We start from the raw sequence: 9,605 nt of genomic DNA, 5'->3' as shown, positions 1-9,605 counted from the left end.
AATATGGTTTAAAAAAATCACAAACAGGGCCTGGAGACATGGCTCAGTGGTTAAGAGCACTGGCTGTTCTTACAAAGAACCCAGGTTTGATTCCCAGCACCCACATGGTGACTAACAACCATCCTTAACTCCAGTTCCAGGAGGATCCGATGCCCTCTTTTGACCTCTGCAGACATTGCAAGACATGGGTGCACTTACATACATGCAGGCAAAATACTCATACAGATAAAATTAAAAATATTTTTTTTAAATCACAGACAGGGCAATTGCAGACAATGCAAGTGTGGACAAAATAGCTGTAAATGTTAAAAAGATTAGCACCATTAAAGAGAAACCAAGCTCTTTGCACTGGGATAATAGGATAGGTGTCCTTGAAGGTAAGTCTTCGCCCATCAAAGGCCCCTGAGCATAAAAAATGCAAACTTACTTGAAAGACTTTCCTTTTCTAAAAAGTACACTTGAGAAGATAGATCCTTCAAGATACCTCGCTAAAACAGAGTCACACAGGGAAGGTATTTTCCCGGGTTCAGCTGCCCAGACACTCAGCAGCTACTATAGCTGTGGTGAAAGGGGACTCAGATACATTTTGTGCAGACCGTAATGCCAACCACATTATGCTGGTTTTGTAAGTATGCTGAATGGAAGAGTTACAAACACATGGAGGTTTGTGTCAAGGCTCCAGAGAAAAGTTTGTGATGGCCAGATAACATGTAACAGAGTCAGATTCCTTGAAAGCAGGACATCAGGGTCCAATGGGTGAAGTTGTGAAGATGAGCCTTAAGATGTAATAGAGACCCCCCAGATGATCGAAGTGCCAGGATTGTGGAAGACTGCCAAGGAAAACTGAAGGCATTGCATGAAGCTGAGCCAAGAGAGAGGCTATGTATGCTACGCAGCAGGGCCATAGGGCCTGGGCTTTGCAAACCCTTTAGAGCCCAGATGATGTCACTAGGTGCCCCAAATGCTGGACATGGAACTTTGGAGTTTAATGTCTTGTCCTACTAGGTTTCAGTCTTGCTTTGGACCAGCCTTTCCTTACTATCCTCCTAGTCCTCCCTTTGGTTTTGTGTGCTTGTTTTACTTGGATTCATAACTAAGAGTTTGCCTAAGAGACTTTTAAAAAGTGTTGGGACTAGTAAGACCATGGGGACTTGGAGTGTACCTAATGCATTTTCTATTATGAGATGTCCATAAACCTAAGGGGACCAGGGACAGAATGCTATAGTTTGAGTCTGAAATGCCCCCCACATGCTCATGTGTTTGAATACTTGATTCCCAACTGGTGGCACTATTTGGAGAGATGGTATAAGAGACTTTTAAAAAGTGTTGGGACTAGTAAGACCATGGGGACTTGGAGTGTACCTAATGCATTTTCTATTATGAGATGTCCATAAACCTAAGGGGACCAGGGACAGAATGCTATAGTTTGAGTCTGAAATGCCCCCTACATGCTCATGTGTTTGAATACTTGATTCCCATCTGGTGGCACTATTTGGAGAGATGGTGGAAACTTTCAAAAGTGAATCTTGATTAGTGAGAATGGGGCACGAGGGAGGGACCTTGAAAGTTATAGGCCAGGACTGGTTCTGGTCCAGCTTCTGCTTCCTGTTCTGCTAAAATAGAAGCAAGTTAGACCACAAACTCCCACACTGAGTTATTCCCGTAGCCATGTATTCCCAGGAGATTTTACCCTCTGAAAATGTGGGCCAAGGTAAATCCTCTCTTAAGGCTTCTGTCAGGCATTTTGTCACAGGGATGAAAAAAGTAACCAATGCAATTCAGCTTTGTTCAAAGGCTCATGTTTTAAAGGTCAGCCAACTCTGTAACTAGCCATAGCCAGCACATATTGAGTACCCACTGTGTACCAGCCCCAATATTAAACACTTGAGGAAAAATTATTTTACTTAATATCCTCACATTCAGTATGTAATTATTATTGGCATCCATCTTGTTTTCAGAAAGGCTAAAAAGCCTTGTCAATCAACCAAACAAATATCAGAGGATTTGGGTTCCCCTTTTTCTAACTCCAAACTTCTTACTTGTTAATGAGCTCCTGATTCCACAGTTGATGTTAGTGAGTACAAAGCTGTCCTGTTTGCAGGGGACTTTCTGCAGAACATTGTGTGGTGGTTTTTAATGTGAAGAAATGCCCATTGCCCTCACTGTCCAACATGTGGCATTTCTACATGTTTGGGAATTGGAGTAGCTCTCAGGGAACAACGAAGTGGCCAGTCTAGAATTCCTTGAATATACTGCCATAGCTTTATGTCTAGGACCCAAGGGCATGCACCCAAAGGACTGATTTGGAAACCTGGTCGTTCTAAGCTGCTGTTCTACTTCTGCTCCTAAGGCCTAGACCCACAAGCACGAGATGTCTGGTGCTTGTATGCAGTTCATAAGGTGGCAGAACTGTCCCTTAGCTGTTTCCCTGGCCTCCACTTAGCAGAACGTAGGAAGTGTGGTCACCCATGTATCTGCTTCTCCTCTCCTGCCTGGGCAGATCAGGCAGGGTCTCCAGTGAAAAGTGATCCGGGCAGTTGTGCCTCTCTTCCTAGCAGAAGCACGCTGGTGCCACTGTGGGATAGTTTACATGCTGCTCTTTCCTCTGGGGACTGTACAACTTTAAGGCCACATACAGCCTGCAATTTCTAACTGGAGGCAGCAGAGCAGTGAACAGTTAGGGCATGGGTCCTGGAGCTAAGCCATCAAGTCCAACTCTCAGCCATGTGAGAAACGCAGGTCAAGGCCCTGCATTTCTTTGTGTCTCAGTTTCATCATCTATAAGATAGGGGCCATCTAGTTCCTACTCCCTGTTGCTCCCATGAGGTGAAATGGCATTGAGTTCAAACATCCCAGTACTGGCTCAGCAAGTACTGAGCACTCAGCAGACACAAGCTCTTAGAGTATGAGGTAGAAGGGGATTGTGTGTGTGTGTGTGTGTTGATTTAGGGGGAGACCTGGGGTACATCTGCCCTTCCTAATGAACCTGGGCAAGTCGTTGCTGAGAAACAAAAGAAGGGAAAGAGGCAAGAGCAACCAAAAGCCACACGGGAGAGAGACCTTGTTCATAATGGCACCAGGAGTTAGGCTATGACAGTCCTCTGGTATGTAATGTTGGATGACTTTGGATTTATTACTCTTGAGTCCTGACCCTCCCTGTTCACTAGGCAATGGTGAGGGAAACCTAGACAAGAGGGAGAGCTGGATCCAAGTTCCCTCCTACTCTTCCACATGGACCTTAATGTGTCAGACATCTTTCCAGTAGCTGTAACTCCACAGCCCGTGGACCCAGGCACAGTCAAAAAGGGAAGAAAAATGCTAGACCCCAGGAGTGTCCTTATGAAGACACACCCTAACTGCAGGGAAACGAAAACCTTTTATTGAAAGCACAAGATGCTCAGCACAGAATCGGCATTAGTCTCGACCTCAGTCCCCAGGCTGTCCTGAGCATGGCATTGTTGGCCAATGGGTAGTGGCTGGATCCTTTCTCAGTGTGAGAGCAAGAAGGTGGGAGGGCTATGAAGGGGCCTGTAGTGGAAACTGAAGGGACTTGGAGCCAGGACCATGTCCAGGCCCATCCTCTCTGGGGCTGGCTCTGTCTTCTTCTCACAGCATCTGCCTCTGTCACTCATGTGCTGAGCACCAGAAGATCCTTGAGGGCAGAACAGAGAACCAGGTAAGCAGGCGGGTGGCCCTAGCTGCAACCTTGGCCACTTGGTCAGTTTCTGGGATGCATGGGGTTGGGTGGCCTACAGATCACCTGTCTGCTACCTTGGGCAGAGTGTGGGACACTTCCCCTTTTGACCTTCACCTCCTTCTACACCCAGAGGGGCCTAAGCCCCTCTCTATAGCCCTCCCAAATCTAAATGACATAATTTGAAAACATCTTACCACAAAATAAGTAGTGAAAGTGATATTTTGTAACCCATGGAATAAAGTACCTATCGTACATCTGTCTTGATCGAGATGGATAGTTGAGTGAATAAGTAAATAATGGAGGACAAAGAACAGTTCTTCCTTACAGAAGAATTTCAGCAAGCAAATATAAAAGGAATTGCTGTGTGTGATTTCCCTGCAAACTCCAATGGAATGACTTTAAGTAAGTGGCTTACCCTCTCTGACACTAAGTCCTTTGCCTAGCATTGAGCACAAACGACAGCCTGGGCTGGGGCTGGGCATGGGGCTGGGGATGAGGCTGGGGATTGGGATGGAGATGGGGCTATGCTTGAACTCATCAAGCAGTGCATGGCAGCAACGATGATGTCAAATCCACACCAAGTCCACTCCTGTCTCCCAACCCCTTGGTTAAAGTGAACAGAAAACTAGCACCACCACTAGTGCAGTCATGTGATTTCTCCCCCACAAACTCCACAAGACGAGAACTCTTGCTCCTCACTGTCAGATGAGAAAAATGAAGCTCAGACACGGTCCTGTAGACCACTCCAGGGGTGGGACCACGGCAGGCACCCCTAGGGATGTCCCAGAGCCTGCACAGCCCATCCAAAGTCCTCGCCACCTCCCTTGACTGCTCCTCAGATGTGGAGGGGAGTACTGTTCCCCCCAGCCATGTTCAGGTCCCACATATGTGTCTGTGGTGTGACCGCATTCAGCATTTTAAAAGAGAAACGCCCAGTGTGGAACAAAGGTTCATTCAGCCCATTCTGGGAGCGTGTCTCAAGCAACTAAATTCTAGATTCTTTTCTGTTTGAGGCCCCAAGATATTCACCACAGTGTTCTTAATTACAATGGTGGCTCTGGCTACCCTGGGCAGTTCCAGAAGACTTACTGCATTCCAAGGGGTATGCAAGTGCTTTCCACATGGAATCTCATTTTATTCTAAAAGAACTCCATTGGCTAACTGCTATGATTAGAAAAGTGAGACTCAGAGAAGTTGAGTAACCTGCTCAGGGCTGCCCAGCTACACACTGGCAGAGGCTGTCCACAGAAAAGTCTTGATTCTTTAACCCCAGTGCTCTCTGGATCAGTACTTTGGTTAAGGTTTAAATTCCAGAAAGATCTGGATGAAAGCCAGCAAATGTCCAACAGAGTGGTTTCTGGGGCTGAATGTCCCACTTGTACAAATACTGTGAATCACATGATGCCCGAACCTGTCCTATACTTTCCACATTTCATATGCTGAGCACACATGTCTTTTATAATAAAAACAGAGTCTCTGAGTTTGAATTTCAAGGCACCTGCCATCATAGCAATTAGTCAATAATTTCAGGACTATTTCCCTAAGTCCTGGATCTCCACCCAGCTGGGGAACATTGCTGAGGTTAGGAAGGAACCTGCTCACCATGGCTAGACACCCAGCCTCCTGCTATGTGTGGCACATAGTAGGTGCTCAGTGAACTATTCTATACTTCCACTTGGATACACATGTCACTGCTTTGAGCCTCAGCTTTCCCAGCTGGAAAATGGGAGCAGCGGACATGAGAGTTTCCTTTTAGGATTCTTAACAGCTTTGCTCCATGTTCCCTTGGTCCTGGTCCTCTCCTTTGAAGGGGAATACCTTGGGTCTCTCCCCTTCTCTTTTTCCCAGTGGCAAAGTTGATGGTAAGGGCTGAGAGGATAGCAGGACTCTGTCTCTCCTTACCTCTAAGACGTCAATGTCAGCATTGCTGAAATCAATGTTGAGAATTTTGGGCAGAGGGACTCCAGAACCCAGCACAGCTATAAAAGGAAAGAAAAAATAAAGTCAGATGTGGTCCTGTGTGGCTGAGAGATGGCAGCCTGGCCAGAAGCCACCAGCATTCACAAGATGACCACCAGCATTCGTCAGTGTCTTTTCTTCCTCTAAGCCTTTCTCCTTACAGTTCCTACCCAGAAGCCCAGGTTGACTTCAGATTTTCTATGTAGCCAAGGATGGCCTTCAACTTCTGATCCTCCTGCCTCTACCTCCCAAGTACTGAAAGTACAGGCATGTACCACCACACCCGGTTTATGCAATGCTAGGGATCAAACCCAGGACTTCATTACATGTTAGGTAACTGAGTAATATTCCTAACCCCTCCCTGGTGGGTTCTGAGACTGTTTCCTCAGATATAGACTAGCCTCCCCTGAGACTATTTCCAAGTCTTATCCTCCATGGTGTTTCCTAGACCCCAGGCCTAGTAATTCTGAATAGCAGCCACTCCTTCACTCCTGACCTCAGCCACCAGAGAAACTAGAACATGTTGATTCTGCTTCTATGCCTGTCGGCCTCATGCCACGTTATTCCTTACCAGCAAGGACTGGGTCCCTAGCATGAGAGAAGACAAGTGTTTTCTGAGTGAAGGAACAGAACAATGCATGTGATGCTCTTACACATAACACTTGATTATCATAGGTTTTTGTTTGGTTTTAAAATGTCAGAGGCAAAAAAGAAAGGGAGGACAAGATGGCTCAGTAGGTAAAGGTGCTTGCTGCACAGTCCAGTGACCTGAGTTCAATCCCTGAAACCCATATAAAGATAAAAGGAGAAAAACAACTCCACAAAATTGTCCTCTGACATGTACACCGTGACACATGCGCCTCTACAAACTCATTGTGCACATATGCATATACACAATAATAGTAATAAATAAATAAATGTTCCTTAAAGAATGTCAGAGGCTGAATAGACTTGCTAATTAATGTTCTAAAAGAAGAAAGGGAAAGGGAAAGGAAAGTTTTTGTGGGGATGTGGATTAACTGAAGTTAAGCACAATTCTTCATCAGGGAGCTGAGGATGCCTTGGGTCTACCCCATAGGGGAAAACACAAGGTTCCTCAGTCTCGGCCACAAAATCCTTTTCTCAGGTTTCTTCTGTTTTATGGAACCTGCTTTGGGAAACATAGACCCAGTCTAATATCTTACTTTTGAAAATTGCCTGTTGGAAAGATAAAAGTACTTGCCTCAAAGGTACAAGCTCTCTTACAAGGTACAAGATCAAAAGTCTCCCACTCTGATCTCCTAGTCTAGCCTAGACCTCATTCTCTCCTTGGGGAATGTGCTCAGCCTTTATGACCATGTCTTTCCCTGTCACTGAGACTCAGCTTTCCCTGGTGATGAGCCCCAGAACAAGAGTCAGTCTGATATCAAGTTCTCTCCAAAGGAGCCCTGCCTGGTAGAGCCAATGACTTCTGCTAGAACATGCCAGCCCTCTCTTGTCTTCTGTTTTGTGAAACAAGATAAGGAGAACAATGGGGGAGGGGCTGAGATTCCCAGTCCTAACAGGGCCACATGGCTGCTCCCAAAGCTGCCCTGGCTTCCACATGACACCACAGTCCAGTAAGTAGCTTTCTAATGATGTTTTTGTGATGCTGAAGAGAGTAAAGCAGGCTCCATGTTTCCTGATCATGAAGTGGGGTGGGAAGATCTTCTTCCGGTAAGTGGCTGCTGGGACAGGAGGCAGATTCAGGGTTCAGAGGTGGGGGACCTGAGTCAGAATGACTTTGGTTTCATCTGTCCTGACAGCACTACTTAAAAAGAGAATGTTTCTATACGATGATTTAAAATGCACACATGATTTTCAGAAGAGTCAGGAGAGATCTTGAGGGCATGAAAAAAAAAAGTATGAAAAGAGCTTAGAGGGAAATACGCCCATATGCTCAGATGATTTGCCTCTGGGGTGGTACCTTTTGGAAAATTATTCTGTGCTTTCTAAAATTCACACACATACAATTTTTATAGAAATCAGAAAAACAAAACCATTAACCAAACAAGAAAGAAACAGATAGGGAAACTGAGGAATCACATTGCACCCTGTCAATAGAAATATGGGCAATTCTTTCTTGCTAATTAAAGGTAAATTTTTAAACCAGGCATGGTGGTATATACCTGTAATACCAGCACTTGGGAGGCTGAAGCAGGAATATCACAAGCTTAAGGTTAGTCTAGACTGTACAGTGAATCTCTATATTTTGAATTAAGTTCTCAGAAATGCTATTGGTAGTATAGCTGTATACCCAATACATCAAATAAGCCAGTAGTCACTGGTCCCCAAGCACATGCCCCAGAGAGGCATGGGCACCCACTCTCACCATTCAATGCAGGCATAAATGCCAGGTCAAAAATCTTCTCAACCAGCACCTCTAGTATGAACACCTGTAAGGGAAGAACAAGGGCTGAGCTGGGGGAGGGGGTTGCACCCAGCTCTGAGGGACCCTTGGAGACCTGTTCCTGTGGCCCAAGATGAAGGTCCAGTGTTGCTCTGAGAGAACCAAGATGTTCTCATCAGCAGAGCCCCTGGGACCCCAGAGCCACCAGATGACAACCCTGTGGTACCCCTGGGACACCTGCTCACTGTACATATAGAGAACCTGAGGCTCAGAGCAGGGCAGAAACTAGGGCCCTGGAGTTCAAGGGCCCTAGGAGTCAAGGAGTAAGGAAGGTACAGCTCCTCCCTGAGAGGCATGAAGCCTTGAAGAAGCTGGCCTGCCCTGAGGCAAGATGGAGTCATTGAGGACTCATAGTCAGAACATCCCAGCTCAGCCTCTGTGGTCCTAGAGGGAGGCTCTCATACCTCCCTGACCTTCGGCTTCCTCAACTTTGAAGATGGGTCAGCTTGCAAGAATACCATGAGGATGATGAACAAATCATGTAGCTTGCCTGGCCTTGAGCCATTGTCACATAGTCAGCCCACTATGTCCATGGACCTTGCATATGGGGATTCAGTCAGTGTGGTTCAAAAATATTGAGAAATAAAATTGCATCTGGGCTGGGGCAGGAGGCTCACTATGAGTTCGAGGCTAGCCTGGCCTACAATGTAAGACTCTGCCTCAAAAACAAAAAAAATTTTTTGCACTAAATGTGTATGAACTATTTTTCTTGACATTCTTGCAACAATGCAGTTTAATAGTTATAGTCATGAGTCACATAAGCTAGAGCAAGTTTAAAGTAAGCAGGAGGATTGTGTGGGTGACCTGCATATACTATACCACTTAAATACAGGACGTGAGCATTCAGTTTTGCTCCCCTTGGGGGTCCTGGAGCTGATTACCTGATACCTTTGGAGCCTGCACAATTGCCCTTGACGTCTCTAGATTTTGGGTTCTACATCTGCAAAGGGGAGTGGGCAATCCCTACCACAAAGGATGGTATTGAAAATCAGAGCAAGCATCTGTGTGTAAATACCTGCCACCTGGCTCTGCATGGCTGAGTGTGGCACCCAGTTCCCAGCATCACCTCTGACTGCTCCGATACCTTCGAGTCACTAATGTCTCTGAATTTACTGTCCTTACTCGAAAGGGAGGGTTTACTAATTGCCCAAGTCATAAGAACTTTGTGAGGGCTAAATGAGAAAACGATTAAAAGAGAAAAAAGTTTAATACTGAGCTGAGTGCATGGCTCCAGGACCCATTAATACTAAATTCACACAAAGCAGAAGTTCCTCCCCACTTGGAGTCCAGAGATTTCAGTTCTAGTCCCAGCTAGGCCCAGATGGCAGTGAAACTGGGGACTGCTTCTCCCCCTACAACTGAGCTGGTGATATCAACCTCAGTGGCCGCGGGGTTTGGGGTTAGAGAAACTCAAGGCACTCAAAGACAAGCAAAGGGATGAATGGGTCTGTCTTTCTCAGCACACGCAGAAATCTCACCCAAGCCTGTCCTGAAGGCAAGTTCAGCTGGGCTATCAACAAA

General features: G+C 46.0%; 1 protein-coding gene across 1 annotated transcript in view; it reads right to left on the bottom strand.

Moving 5' to 3' along the window:
* Positions 1-3,628: 3,628 nt before the first annotated feature.
* Positions 3,629-9,605, bottom strand: part of Bpifb4 (BPI fold containing family B member 4) — a 22,803-nt gene continuing 16,826 nt past the window's right edge. Inside the window, exons 14-16 of the mRNA XM_008834838.1 lie at positions 8,007-8,070; positions 5,600-5,676; positions 3,629-3,652 (exon numbers count right to left, since the gene is read on the bottom strand). Coding sequence (XP_008833060.1) covers positions 3,629-3,652; positions 5,600-5,676; positions 8,007-8,070 — 165 coding nt within the window. The remainder of the gene's footprint in view (positions 3,653-5,599; positions 5,677-8,006; positions 8,071-9,605) is intronic.

The sequence above is a fragment of the Nannospalax galili genome, unplaced genomic scaffold (genome assembly GCF_000622305.1).
Source record: "Nannospalax galili isolate Female #2095 unplaced genomic scaffold, S.galili_v1.0 scaffold1357, whole genome shotgun sequence".
NCBI lineage: Eukaryota > Metazoa > Chordata > Mammalia > Rodentia > Spalacidae > Nannospalax > Nannospalax galili.
Note: the sequence above shows the minus strand (reverse complement) of the source record. Positions and strands in the feature narration are given on the sequence as shown.